Source organism: Bison bison, unplaced genomic scaffold (genome assembly GCF_000754665.1).
Source record: "Bison bison bison isolate TAMUID 2011002044 unplaced genomic scaffold, Bison_UMD1.0 scf7180017864301, whole genome shotgun sequence".
Taxonomy (NCBI): domain Eukaryota; kingdom Metazoa; phylum Chordata; class Mammalia; order Artiodactyla; family Bovidae; genus Bison; species Bison bison.
The window spans coordinates 1,558,129-1,572,187 of record NW_011494873.1 but is presented as its reverse complement, the minus strand read 5'-3'; the positions used below and the strand labels follow the sequence as shown (position 1 = coordinate 1,572,187).

The window sequence follows — 14,059 nt, the reverse complement described above, 5'->3', positions numbered from 1 at the left end:
GTTTAAAAATCATTACTGTCTCCCCAACGAGTACATAAGCTCCAAGGGAAGGAGCAAACCCTTGAGTTTGTGGCCTTACTTTGACAGGGCGTTACTTTACGCTCCTTTTCACAGATTCTCATTTAGTCTTCATACTATCTCTCAGGTGTGTACCGTTACCACCCACCATTCATTCACCAAAGAAGGGAGGTGAGGCACAGGGGCTAGGGAACATGACCAAGGTCGCCCCGCAACTAGGTGACAAAGTCAGGACTGGACCCCGGGGCTGTCGGGTTCCATGCTGCCTCTGAAAGGCCTGTCCTCCTCACTGATGTGTCTGCAGCAGGGAGCACGGTACCTGGGTGCTGTTCGAACTTTTAATGTGTAAGGTTTCTGCAAGAAAGAGACTCATTTTATAGAACAGGACACCAAGGGGGAGTTTTTTAAAAGTCACAGTCATGAAAATATTTTTTGAGTAACTTAGTAATATGAAAAAATGTCTTGATCTATAGTGTTTGTTATTCAGGTAATACAGGTCTTCATGCTTTGGTAGATTACTTGTTGATCATCTCCCCACCTACACCGTGAGTCCGTGGAGGGCAGCGTCTGTGACAGTCTGTTTACCACCAAGTCTCAGGGCTTAGCAGAGTGCTTGGCAGATAGCTTTCATTATTATGTAGTATATTAGATGAGTAAGTGAATAAGGTCTCTAGAAGTCTGACTGCTGGTCAGTAAGAGATATCAGGGAAAGAAAGAATTATTTTGCAATTGTTTTTGTGATAAAAATATTCTTGATAACAAGTAAATGAAGCAAGAAAAAGTGTTTTCTCAAACTTTTAAAACTGGACCACTCCAGCTAAGATTTTCTTAGTATTCTGTCATTTATATCATGGGAAAAAATATTTCTTTCTCTTTAGTTTTTCAAATATTAAATCCTAACAGTAAACATGATTTTCAAAAAGCATGCCCGAACCCCTGGTGAGAGCCTCATACGTTATTCCCTACCCCGACTCCCTCCATCACCAACTCGGTGGCCATGAGTTAGAGCAACTCTGGGAGATGGTGAAGGACAGGAAAGCCCAGTGTGCTGCAGTCCACGGGGTCACAAGGAGTCAGACATGCCTGAGGGACTGAACAACTCCCTCCATGTACAGGGCAGGCCATCCAAGTTCTGATGCTGGTTCACAGACCTGTCTGGTTGGCCTACTGGTGTTCTACCTTGGTTTTGTTTTTCAAACTTTTTGAAAAAAATAAATGCATACAATTGATTATAGAAAACATACCTAATCATTGGTTCTTACCCAGATTTCACAGTTATCATTCATGACCAATCTTGTTTCATTGATGCCCCCATCATTCTCCCTCCTGTTATTATTTTGAAGCAAATCCTAGACATGCCATTTTATCTTTACAAATTTCAGCATGTCTGTGTCAAATTTAAAGACTTCTTGTCAATATTGTGTGTGAGAACATGCTTTTTTCCCAGTTTGTCTGAATGAAGATCCAAATAAAATCCACTCATTGTCATTGGTTTCTTTTAAGCTATGGATGTCTCTTCTTTTTCCCCCTTCTGTTGGTTTGTTAAATAAACCAACACTTGGTCTTTAAAAAAAAAATTTTTTTTTTTTTTAAATTAGTGGCCAAGACTTGTGAGTCAGGATATTTCACTTTAAACTGGATTTGCAGCCTCTTTTGAAAAATCAGTTCTGGTAACGCCAGGGTCTGGATCCCAGCACGTCACCAGTGGGTGAAAGCTTGCTCCCTTTCCCCACGACCCTGAGCTGGCCCCAACGCCCATCTCGGCTACTTGCTTGGGCTCTGTGGACGTTTGAGTTTGTCTTGTGTTAGAGGATGCTTCCCCGTAACATGAAGGAAGAAGAACGATTTCAGTTTGGTCCTTAGAAGAAGTATATGTGTGTGTGTGTGTGTGTGTCTATCTGTCTATACTACTATATATGCAGAGGAAATCAAGGTCTAGAAAACATAAAATGTTAATGGTTATTTCTCAGGTAAGGTTATGAGGGTGGGTAAGGTTATGAGGAATTGTCTTCAGATTTTTCTGTATTTTTCAACTTTTCTGCAGTAAACATGGATACTACAAAGTTTTATCAAAACCCCTGATATTTTTAAAAATCAAGTTTTCAATTAATATTTAACAATGTGGGAAAATGCCTTGATACTGAACAACAAAGAATACTAAACTGTATGATTTGGTTCTAATTATGTGGGAAATGTGTGCACGGGATGCACAGGAAGGAACAAAATACATAGAGATTTGAGGGTGATTGTCTCTGGGTAGAAATTTGCTTCTTAAGAGTTTTCAGATTTTCTCATTTTCCTTTAATGAACAGATATTGATTTTCTGGGGCTTCCCAAGGAGCTGGTGGTAAAAAAAAATCCACCTGTTAATGTAGGAGACATGGGTTCCATCCCTGGGTTGGGGAGATCCCCTGGAGAAGGAATTGGCAACCCATTCCAGTATTCTTGCCTGGGGAATCCCATGGACAGAGGATTGCAACTGTGGGCTACAGTCGCAAAAGAGTCAGACATGACTTGGTGACTCAACAAAACAACTGATTATGTAATCAGAAAAAAATAAGAGTAGACTAACACAAGCACTTTTTTTTTTTGAAGAAGCATTTAAGACAAGTGGATGTTTCCAGGAGCTTCTTGGTGTAATGCATTTTCCCAGGGTTCCCTGCCTACCACAGTCATCCTCTGAGGCCATGCCCAGAGCTCTTCTTCCTCGCCCCTAAGAGCTCCACGGAAGAGCCCGTTCTTCAGCAGAGCACCCTAATCAAGATCATGGCCTGGAGATGGCTACACTGAGGTTCAAGTCTTGGCTTCAGCCCTTCCTGACTGCGTAACTGTAGGTTAGTCACTTCAGCTCTTGGAATCTCAACTTCTCAGCTTAAAATGGAATAATGGTGATACCTGCCCTCCACACTCCTACCCATGGTGTTACATAGGTTAAATTAGATGCTTTTGTAGAGTCTAGCACAGCATGGCACAGAGTAAGTGCTCAAAAGATGTTAATTATCATTATTCCTTCAACATCTATTAACAAAATGTATAGAGTGCTTGCCATGTGCCAAGCAGTGTGCTGGACCCTGGGCGAAGAGAACAAGCAGGCACGGAGCTCCCATTCCAGTGGGAGGGACAGACGGTGATGAAGCATCTAACAGAAAACTAACTCTTCTTCCAAACTGTGATGAGTGCCGCCATCACAGGTGAGAGCTGCCATCTCACGACGCTGAAAAAATGGGAACATGCCAGTAGGGGACTTCGGAGACTCCGAGAGGCGAGGTGAGTTACTCCAAGTCCCGCAGCCAGGCAGTGACAGGACTGGTATTCTCTGAGTGTATCAAAGGTCAGAAGTGGGGCCTGAGAATGGGTCAGAACAGCCCTCTTGGAGCCAAGACACAAAGGCTGCGGGAATGGTGGCTGGGGGTGGAGCGTGAGCATTCCAGAAGAAAGAACAGCATGTGTGAAGTCGGAGGCAGCGCAAGCCTGGTCTGCTTTCCAGGCTAGTATTAGAGTGTGTGATAGCACTTCACCTCGGACCTGGCCCCCAGTAGTCCCTCAGAAAGGCTGGGTCTCCTTGCTTTATTATAGGGTGCTCTGTCCCCATCAGGCATTGTCCCTGAGTGAGACAGGCCCAGGATGGCAGAGTGCTGGTTTACGCCTGACACTTGAGAATCTACCTATCAAAGATTCTCTGGAGAAATCAGACAGGTGGCTACAGGCAGAAATCCAGCCACATCAAAAGACCACCTCGGAAGCTTATCAAAACTGCCTGGCTCTAACCTGTGACTCGACTCCAAACGCGCTCTCTGGACCTGGTGAAAGTACATACAGCCATTTACTTAAGCATCAGTCAGAAGCAACTCCATGTGTTTATTATCCTTAGCAATCCTTACCACTATCCCATGCAATCACATTTCACGGTGGGAGGACACTTAGGCTTTGTGAGGTAGAGTGTAACTGAAGGTCACCTAGCCAGGGTTGACAGAAATGGGATTCCATCTCAGGCTGTGACTCGTAAGCCAGGCTCCTTATGACTAGCAATACTGCCCCCCAGATGTAGCTATCCTTGTTGTTCTTTGAACTGCCCAGCGCGGGGACTCAGTCCCAGGCCAGGTGGAGCTGTTGTCCCCAAGGGACCTGATTTCCCTGAGGAAGCGTCCAATGGGCACCAAGGGACCTGATTTCCCTGAGGAAGCGTCCAACGGGCACCCCTTTCCTCCACGATCACCCACCAAGCACCGCCACACAGCAGCAGTCCCAGGTGGGGCACATGGAGGCTGGATTAGCTGGGATGGTGCCCTGACTTCCCACTCTCTCTAGGCCACCTCCAGGCCTGCTGCTGGTCTGCGATGGAGTTCAGTTCCTCCCCTTCTGCCTGGCTTTCTCAGGTCAACCATGTCTGGGCCTGGCAGTAAAGCAGAATTTATGCCACGAGAGAAACTATCTTTGTGTGAAGATGAAAATGAGGACTGAAGAACCGGAGACAAGGGCCCACCCCTCAGTCACTTCAGTGTCTCAGAAGGGCTGCTTTGGGATGTGTCCTGGAGGCAGACGTGACAGAACAGTCTGACAGAAGGGGTGCTGGATGAGAAATCAAGCATGACTCTTGAAGTTTGGACCGATGCACCAAGTGGGTGGTGCCATCCACTGTGACAGCTGTCTGAATGTGTTCTGTGTGGGAAGCCTCTTCAGACGCTAGGAGGAGATGTAACTTGAATCCCAAGTCTGGAGTTCACGTGTGGCATTAGGGCTGGGAATATGGATTTGGGAGCCAGCAGCTTAGACATGGGATTCAAGGGCCAGATCATCTGAAGAAAGGGGAGATGATAAAAAATACTTTGCTGACAAAGGTCCGTCTAGTCAAGGCTATGGTTTTTCCAGTAGTCATGTATGGATGTGAGAATTGGACTATAAAGAAAGCTAAGTGCCAAAGAATTGATGCTTTTGAACTGTGGTGTTGGAGAAGACTCTTGAGAGTCCCTTGGACTGCAAGGAGATCCAACCAGTCCATCCTAAAGGAAATCAGTCCTGGATGTTCATTGGAAGGAGTGATATTGAAGCTGAAACTCCAATACTTTGGCCACCTGATGTGAAGAGCTGACTAATTGGAAAAGACCCTGATGCTGGGAAAGACTGAAGGCGGGAGGAGAAGGGGATGACAGAGTATGAGAAGATTGGATGGCATCACCAACTCAATGGACATGAGTTTGAGCAAGCTCTGGCAGTTGGTGATGGACAGGGAGGCCTGGCATGCTCAGTCCATGGGGTTGCAAAGAGTCGGACATGACTGAGCAACTGAGCTGAACTGAAATAGAAATTGCCTTGCCTCAGTTGTTAAATTGGAGAAGGAAATGGCAACCCACTCCAGTGTTCTTGCCTGGAGAATCCTAGGGACGGGGGAGCCTGGTAGGCTGCCATCTGTGGGGTCACACAGAGTCGGACACGACTGAAGCGACTTAGCAGTTGTTAAATTGTACGGTTGTTTATGCACTTTTCTCCATGCATATTTAAGTAAGATGACGCTTTAATAGTGAGAAGGAAAGAGAATGAAGAGGGCCTAGGACAGAATCCTGGGGCTTTTAGCATGTGGAGCCAGGCAGGGAGGAGCCAGCAAGTGGGCCACGGAGGAGAGGCCCAGGAGGTGGGAGAGGTCACCTGGGGCAGGAGCGAGGCCTGGTGAGAGAATGGGGACGACCGCTCTGGGCTTGGCAGCAGAAGGCCGAAGCCCACTGAGCAGCGGGGACGGCTCCACTGCAGCCAGATTTTGGTACATGAGGGAGACATTTCATAAAATGGGAGTGAGAAGGGTTTCTGGTGGTCCAGAGCACTGGCTGCCCGTGTGTTACTGTGGTGGCTGGGAACACCTCTCCTGCCTCGCCACCCTGCTTCTGGCCCCAGGCCTCCAGAGCTCCTGGTTCTCCTTCCACCTCCTGGGCCTCTCCTCCGTGGCCCACTTGCTGGCTCCTCCCTGCCTGGCTATGGCACTTGGGGCGGGAGCGAGGCCTGGTGAGAGAATGGGGACGACCGCTCTGGGCTTGGCAGCACCTGAGGGTGCCATAGCCAGAAGACGAAGTTGAAGGGCTAACGCTGACCGAGATAGGGGCGTGGGGTCAGTCAGGCCAGATCGGATCACTGATGACTACGTGGGTAACTGGTAGAGATCAAGTGTTGAACCTCCTCAGGATCCATCCATTGCTGCACATACGACAAAGCCTGGGAATATAAGCAGCTGTTTTTGGTTTAACTTCAAGAGAAAGCCTTGTTGGCAGAACCTAAAAATTACCGGCTGGTACCTGCCCCACTGTTTGAATGGACGATACACCAGGCTACGGACCCACCATTTCTTGTGTCCTTCAGCTCCTAAGCAGATTCAGTTTTCCCCACAACTGCAGTCCTGTGTCAGTGCAGAAACAGCAGAAACTGTCTGGAAGCACTGCGATACGCAGCATAGAACAAACATGGTCGAAGAGGGTTTTGAGCTTATCTCTTCCCCAGTTCTTAAATTGCTAGCTATACTTTGTATTGTTTGAATAGTAATTATGAGAAATCAGAGGGTGGTGTAAAGGTGATAATGTTTCACTTCCTTTGGGGTCTACTTATACTGTTTTGTACAATGTTAAAGAAAGTTGCTTTCTATTTGTGTCTTTTTAATTTCACATTCAACATTTTTTTTAATTAAATTTCACTGGGCTGAGCTGAAGCAGGGATCGGGAGGGGGTGGTATAGACAACACCTTTAAGAAAGTTTCACTCTGAAGGAGAGCAGAGAAATGGTAGTAGCCAGTGGAAGAGATTGTCAAGGGCATTTTCTTTAAAGAGGGGAGCTACCTGTGTGTGCTCATGGGGATGGTTCTGCGGAGAGGGAGCGGGAGGCTGGATAAAGGGACAAATGACCAGAGAATGTCCCTGAACAGGCAGAGGGGACAGGAGCAGAGCTCCTTCCACCATGGGCACGGGAGGGCAGGCAGCAGGCAGGGTTCTGGGGACTGAGACGGAGTGAGGATGTCGGGCACTGAGCCTGCGCTTTTCTGCATGCCGCCTAGCTGCCGACCAAAGGCGGCTGGACAGGTCAACAGACAGACCTCGGCTGGTCCCTGGCAGTGCCGGCTGTGGCCTCAGCTTCCCCTTGCAGTGTGGGGAGCCCCACCCCTGCCTCCCAGGCCTGTGGGGAGGACGGATGGCAGAGCTGTGGAAAGAGTACCCATGTGCCTTGCGCTGCACCCAGCACACAGTGGGCCTTCAGGGCCCCTAGTAGGACATAACCACAGAGCGGTGATCCCACTCCTGATGGGGAAAGAAGCCTTCAGGCCAGCCTGCCAGGCGGAGGCCTGACTGTGGGGGCGGGGCTGGCGCTGGGCTGGGCTGTTTGTAAAGGAAACAGTAACTACCGAAGCGCATTGCTCTGAGCCGGTCCCCATCAGGCTCCGGATGAAGCCAGCGGCAGCCACTACTGCCAGCCTGATGCTGGTGCTCACAGGTCCCACGCCAAGGCACCTCTCTGCGTCCCGGGCCACACCCTATCACCCCCCACAGCCACTGGTGAGGTGGCAGGTCCCTACCTCTCTCTGGGCCTCAGTTTCCTCATCTGCAGCATGGAGTGATGCACTCAGACCAGCAGGTCATGATTTAGATCGACAAGTTTGTCTTTATCACATAATTTGTTCATAACCCTAATGAACAGATACTGACTCTGGAACCACCAACCATTAAGTGACCTTGGCCAAGTTATCCATCCATGCTGGGTGTGCGGATGGGGACAAAACTGTTTCCTGTCTCATGGGGTTCTTGTGAGGACTGGAGGTCATCACCAGGTAAAGCCCTCAGCATGGTGCCTGGGCTGAGTAGGTCCAGTAAGTTAACAGAAGGGCTCAAGGCTTTCAAGGTCGGTGAATGACTCCCATATAAAGCCTTTGGAGAGCTGCTGTTACTGGCTTCTTGCATCCAGTCCCTGCTGCTTCTGGTCTCAGCACCAGCTTTTCTTTAGAGGGAACTTCTCCCCGCCCCGTTCCACTCAGTACCTTGAGCAGGGAGCCTTAACTTGGCCAGTCCCTCTAGCTCATCCCTCTGGCCATGGAGATCAGTGAGGCCAGATCTTGAGATTGCAGCAGCTTTCCTGCTAGACTTGTTAAGTTCACGAGACATGGAACTGGAGATACTGGTGGCCTTGCCCCCACCCCAAAGGGAAAGCCTGCTGGAGGATGACACAAAGACAGGAAAAGGGGTAGAGGCAGGCCGATGTTCTGGGTGCTATTCCTCGGGCCCCTGCATTGAGCCAGGCTAACAAGCAGTTGCTTCCTGGAATTTGCAGTCCATGAGACATTAATTTTCTTTATTTTTGCTTGAGTGAGATTGAACCAGTTTCCATCTCTTGAAAGCAAAGCTTTCTGAAGCACAGTCTGTGATGCTGTGGCCTTGGGCTGGCGTCCCATGTTCATTCTGACCAGCATTCTGCCACTGGGCAGCGGCCCTGACGTGGACCACTCCCGAGCTGCCCACAAGAGGGACAGGGCTGCCTCAGGACAGCATGAGGCCTCCACTCCAGAGCTTGGGGAAAGGGCTTCTTCAGAGAAAAAGGGGCCAGGAGAAGGGGGACAGGTGTGCATGACTTGGCTGAACCTTCCTCTCCTGGGTCCCAGAACTGCTCGACTCAGCAGAAAGTAATTTGCTCTTTCTCTTTGGTCCAGAGGAGCATCCAGGGAAATCACAGGCTCTCAGGATGGACCACTCCGGGCCCCACTAAGCCCATCCTGATCAGTGCCCCAGAGAATGTAACCCCAGCAGCCACAGAGCAGCCCTGGGGAAGGATGTATCCAGTAATGCTGTCTGCACGGGGGCAACCCAGGTATCCGTCAGTTAGGAAACACAGAACCAGACAGACAGACTGATAAGGGCAGGTGAAAAAAGGAAAACAGAATAAGATCTTTAGCACGATACCATCCACCTATGCATGCCAAACATACAAAATAGCTCTATGTATTTTTAAAAAATACATGCTCAAGGACTTATGCCAAACATCAAGAGTGGTGCTTATCTGGGCAGGGGAAAGCGTGAGTGGGAGTCGGGATTGGAGATGAAGCAGAAAAGTCAGAACAAGAGAAGGAGCTTGTGTGATGCTGCCATGCCCTGAACTAGAGGTCTGAGGAACTCTACTCGGTACCAGAAAGGGAGGAGGAACAGGAGCTCGTGCAGAGAGGATCATTGTGATCACAGTCCTAGCTGCACCTGGGGATCACCCCAGGAGCCTTAAGAAACCTGGATGCCCGGAGCCAACCCCTAGGTTCTGATCTAATTGGCCTGGGTGCAGCCTGGGAAGTGGAGTTTTGAGAGCCACGATCCCCCCACCCCCCCACAGGTGACCTCAATGTGCAGCCAAGGCTGAGACCCACCAAACTAAAGGGAGATGCACCTGGCCTCTAATCCTGGTTCTGTCACTCTCAAACCAAGATACTTCCCTTCTCCAAGCCTAAGTTATTTCCTCCACCAGGGGATCTTCCTGACCCAGGGATCGAACCCATGTCTCCTGTGTCTCCTGCATTGCGGGTGGATTCTTTACCCACTGAGCCATCAAGGAAGTCTTTCTAACATAAATCCACAGTGATGAGAGAACAGACCCTATGATTTCAGTACTTTTAGACCATGAAATTATTGTACTTTATGTCCAGTGTCTCCTAGTTTACAGTGTATGGGAACCCGAATAGAATTTGTATCCTACTGTTGTGTGAAAAATGTATAAATCCTAATTGTGTTGAATTGGTTCATGGTGCTTTTCAGGTCTACTATACCCTTCTACTTTTCTGTATATTCATTCTATTAATTTTTGAGAGCTTGATACTGAAACTCCAAGTAAAAATCTTAATTTATCTACTTAAAAAATACTTTTAATATATAGTGGAACCATAAAAGTAAATAAAAAGGGGCTAAGTCACCCTGTCTTGAGGGAAGACTGAGCGTCACAAGAGGGGGTGCCCCGGGCTCTGGCCCCAGAGAGGCGGTGCTCTCTGTTGCACTTGGAGCCCCGTGCAGGAGGCTGGGCTGAAAGCACAATTCCAGCATGTGAAAGGAGCAGGCAACGACTACGAATCCCTTTTTATTCCTGAGACTGAATTTTGGCTCAAGATCCAGGGTGAATACAGTGCACCCCCATTCCATCAGATGAGGGCTGCCAGGTAAAGTATAGGAAGCAAAGTTACATTTGAATTTCAGATAAACAACAAATTCTTCTCTACCGAGTTTTCTGTAATAAACTATATGGGGAAAGAATCTGAAAAAGGATGGATATATGTATAACTGAATCACTTTGCTGTACACTTGTAAATCAACTATACTCCAATACAAAATAAAAATTAAAAAACCAAATTCTAAGTATGCCCCAAATATTACATGGGATATACTTCAGGAAATTATTCATCATTTTTCTGAAATTCAAGTGTAACTGGGCATCCTAAACCTGACAGCCTTACCCAGAGGCTGCTGTAGCTTGTTGGCATTGAGGCTCTATCCAGTGGGACCCGAGAGGTGAGGGAGGGACAGATGGATGGTCCTACACTTGAGTCGTGTCTGACTCTTTGTGACCCCACAGACACATGGACCCCGCCACGGACCACACGGACCCCGCCAGGCTCCTCTGTCTATGGGATTGCCCCTGAAAGAAGACTGAAGTGGGTTGCCCCTTCCCTCACCATGGGATCTCTGGGCCTGGGGTTTGAACCTGTGTCTCCTGCACTGCAGGCAGATTCTTCACTACTAGCGCTGCCTGAGGTGGGGATGAGGGGTCCTTATTCTGGAGTCTCACAGCTAAGACTCTAGAGGAACTGTGTTAACCTTCTTGTTCCTTGTGAGAAAAAGGAGGCCAGAGCCTCCTATTTATCCAGGCAGTACAGTGGACACCACCCTCAGAAGCCCAGTTCTTCCAGGAATTGGGAGGGTGGGACCCCACTTATGGTGGGATTTCTGTGGTTCTCATGCTGTGCTGGCAACAGCAGAGTACCTACTGCCCAGACTCAAACCATACAGAATCATGACTACTTTACTTCCTTATTTTTATTATAACTTTTTTTTTTTCTGATTTAAATCATTGTTGATAACTTGGGAGAGGAAAAAAAAAAAAAAAAAAAAAAAAACCACCCATAACCCCTTCACCCTGATATAACCAATGTCAATTTGCTCTTTCCCTGGGAAGGAAACATTTATTGAGCCTCGATCACATGTCAGTAAGTTCTCCATTATCTCATATAACCTTCAGAAAGGAAAGTAACTTTATTGCCCTTTCTTCTTGTACAAGCAATATCAGCCCTTTCCATATATATTAAAAAGATAACTCAGAGAGGTATAAAGAAGGAAGTGAGATTCACCTATGCTCCTTCCCCCATGGATGGCATTCTTTCTGATCTCATCTTCCCTTCCGTGTGTCATTGTGAACATCGTCCCACGACACCAGTGCTGGGTGCTCCGCATCAGCCGCCCATCGCGGGCACTACTGGCAGATTAGAAAACGGAGGCTCCCGTCTGCCCCCTGACGCTGGTGCTCCATGGGCCCTCTCCTTTCCTCCCAGGGGCGTGGGGTGCTGGAGAGGCTCGGTAAAGGCAGGGAGGTGAGAGTCCATGACTCCTCACAGGTCTGTTCAGTTCATTAAGTCATCAGTAGAGGCTGCTTCCAATTTGTATTTTTTTTTAAAAACCCTAATCCACTTGTGCTGATTATGGAGTGGCTATGATTTCTCGGCTGGTACCGAGACTTGGGCTGTCTGAAGGAGCAGGTGAATGAGGCCCGATTGTTTCCCCGCTCCACAGGAATAAAGAGCTTCAAAAAAGAGTGGTCTAGAGCGGGGTCTAGACAGGGGGTCTAGAGGAGGTTTTTAGAAACCTGCATTTCCTGCGGGTAAAAAACCAGAACCTTCCATGGAAAAGAGCATGGGGGAACATGGTTAAAATGCCCGAGTAAGGCCCCAGCTTGGAGGATGGGTAGCTATTTATACTTTGGTCTGCCTAAGCCTGGATTTCAGACATGTGCCTCAGCGCCCGTGCAGACAGGCAGAGATTCTCATTTCTTAGCTATTACTTCTTAAGCGCCTTCCATGTGCCAGGCATCATGCGGTGTCCCCTTCATACACCATCTCATGTCCCCTGCCAACACTCCCATGAGGTAGGTACTATCATGAACTCATTTTACAGATGAAGAGACTGAGGCACAGAGAGGTTTGGTCACCTGGCCAAGGCCACACAGCTGGCAAGTGGAGAGCCAGGTGTGGAGCAGAGATCCACGGGACTCCCACCCCTCTGCTCCTAGCTGCTCGGTTCTGCCGCCTTTCTTCTTCTGGGGAATTGGGGGCCCGAATGCATGCATCTCCCCTCCCTGCCCAGTGGTGGTGTGGGCAGTGGCGGGGGCAGCAAGGAGCCCAGGGCCAGGGTTTTCCCTCAAGATGCAGGGCTGAAAGACCAGAAGCCGCCCAGACATTCAGATATACAAACCGTACTCCATCCAAATCAAGGCATGCTCCTGGGCAATGAAAAAGGAACACATTTCTGATACAGTAACAATGTGGATGAATCTCAAAGATCTTGTGCTGAGATTAAGGGGCCAGACACTAATGCATATACTGCATGGTTCCATTTATGTGACGTTCAAGTAGTGGTGCAATAGTCTATGGTGAAAAATCGGAACAGTGGCTGCCCTGGTGGGGAGGGGGCTGCCTTAAAGGGGCAGGCAGCAACTTGGCTTATGGTGTACAGTGTATAATTCCATCAAAACTCAAACTTTAGATCTGTGCATTCATTGCAGGTAAATACATACAGGGCTGTGTCCCCTGAGAAACCTGCTCTCCTTTTTCTCCCCCAGAAGTGGAGGCTGGGCTGCTTACGTGCAACCCGAGTTCAAGAGCTAATGCCACAAAGAGAAAGCAGGCCAAGAGCTGGGGGGAGGATGGGAGTGGCAGCTTAATGGGTATGGATTTCTCTTTGCAGTGAAGAAAATGTTTTGAAACTAAACAGAGGTGATGGTTGTCAAAACTGTATGATGAATGCCACAAAACTGGACACTTTTGTGTTAAGGGAATTTTACCTCAATTTTTAAAAAACTTTGAAAACAGAGAGAAATAGGGTCTTAAGAGCAACAGACTTGTATCCCGTGAGTTCTCACCACCAGGACTTCAGCATTAGTCACTCCTCCTTTGTTGGAGCCAGGGCCACACTTACCTGCCTGCATCCCCAGTGGACCCTGAGCCCCTTAACCATGGACCTTGATATGATACCTACTGTCCACTGCCTGGGCAGTGTAGGGACTAGAAGATTAGGTCGTGGGTTTGATTGCTGAGTGAGAAAGTGGATTGTGAGAGAATGAATGAGCAAATGCATAAACAGATATGTGAATGAGTGAATATATGAATGAGTGAGCAAAAGAATAAATGCTTGCATGAATGAATGAATGAGCAAGTGAACAAGGGAGTGAAGGAACACACCCCGGAACGGATGAAAGAATGAGTGAGCGAGTGAGGACACAACTGAGTGAAGGAGCAAGTGGAGGGGCCTGGACCGGACAGTGGACTCTGGGCCACACCCGTGTGGATTCCCATCCAGGTTTTGCAAGGCAAATCGTTTAATCACTCCGGGCCTCAGTCTTCTCATCGGTAAAACGGGGATGGTGGGTTGTTGCCAAAGATAAATGAATGGAAATGTGTAAACTGCTTAGAAGACGCCTGGCAAAGGGAGCCCTGGGTATTCGTGAATGTTAAAGAAACACACCCTCATGCGCACCTGGTCCCGGCGGGGCCACCCTATCTCCCTTCCAGTGGGGACCACGACCTACCGAGGAGCTGCACCTCATCGGTGATGCCGTAGACGTCGATGAGCGCCCAGAGCGGGCCGCCCACCGCCACGCCGCAGTGGAAGAGCACGGGCTCGCCGTCGTTGACGCTGTAGAAGACGCGGCCGTGGCGGTCCGCCCAGTAGGCCAGCACCGTGTCGCGCAGCGCCAGGTTCTCTGGCAGCGCCTTGGCCCAGTAGCCAGGCCGCGTGACCAGGTCGGGACAGGCGTACTTGGGGATGTCCTGGGCACTCAT

General features: G+C 48.8%; 1 protein-coding gene across 1 annotated transcript in view; it reads right to left on the bottom strand.

The window, feature by feature from the left end:
• Positions 1-14,059, bottom strand: part of NEURL1B (neuralized E3 ubiquitin protein ligase 1B) — an 18,225-nt gene extending 4,166 nt beyond the window's left edge. The window contains exon 1 of the mRNA XM_010851307.1: positions 13,807-14,059. Within this exon, the coding sequence (XP_010849609.1) occupies positions 13,807-14,059 (253 nt within the window). The remainder of the gene's footprint in view (positions 1-13,806) is intronic.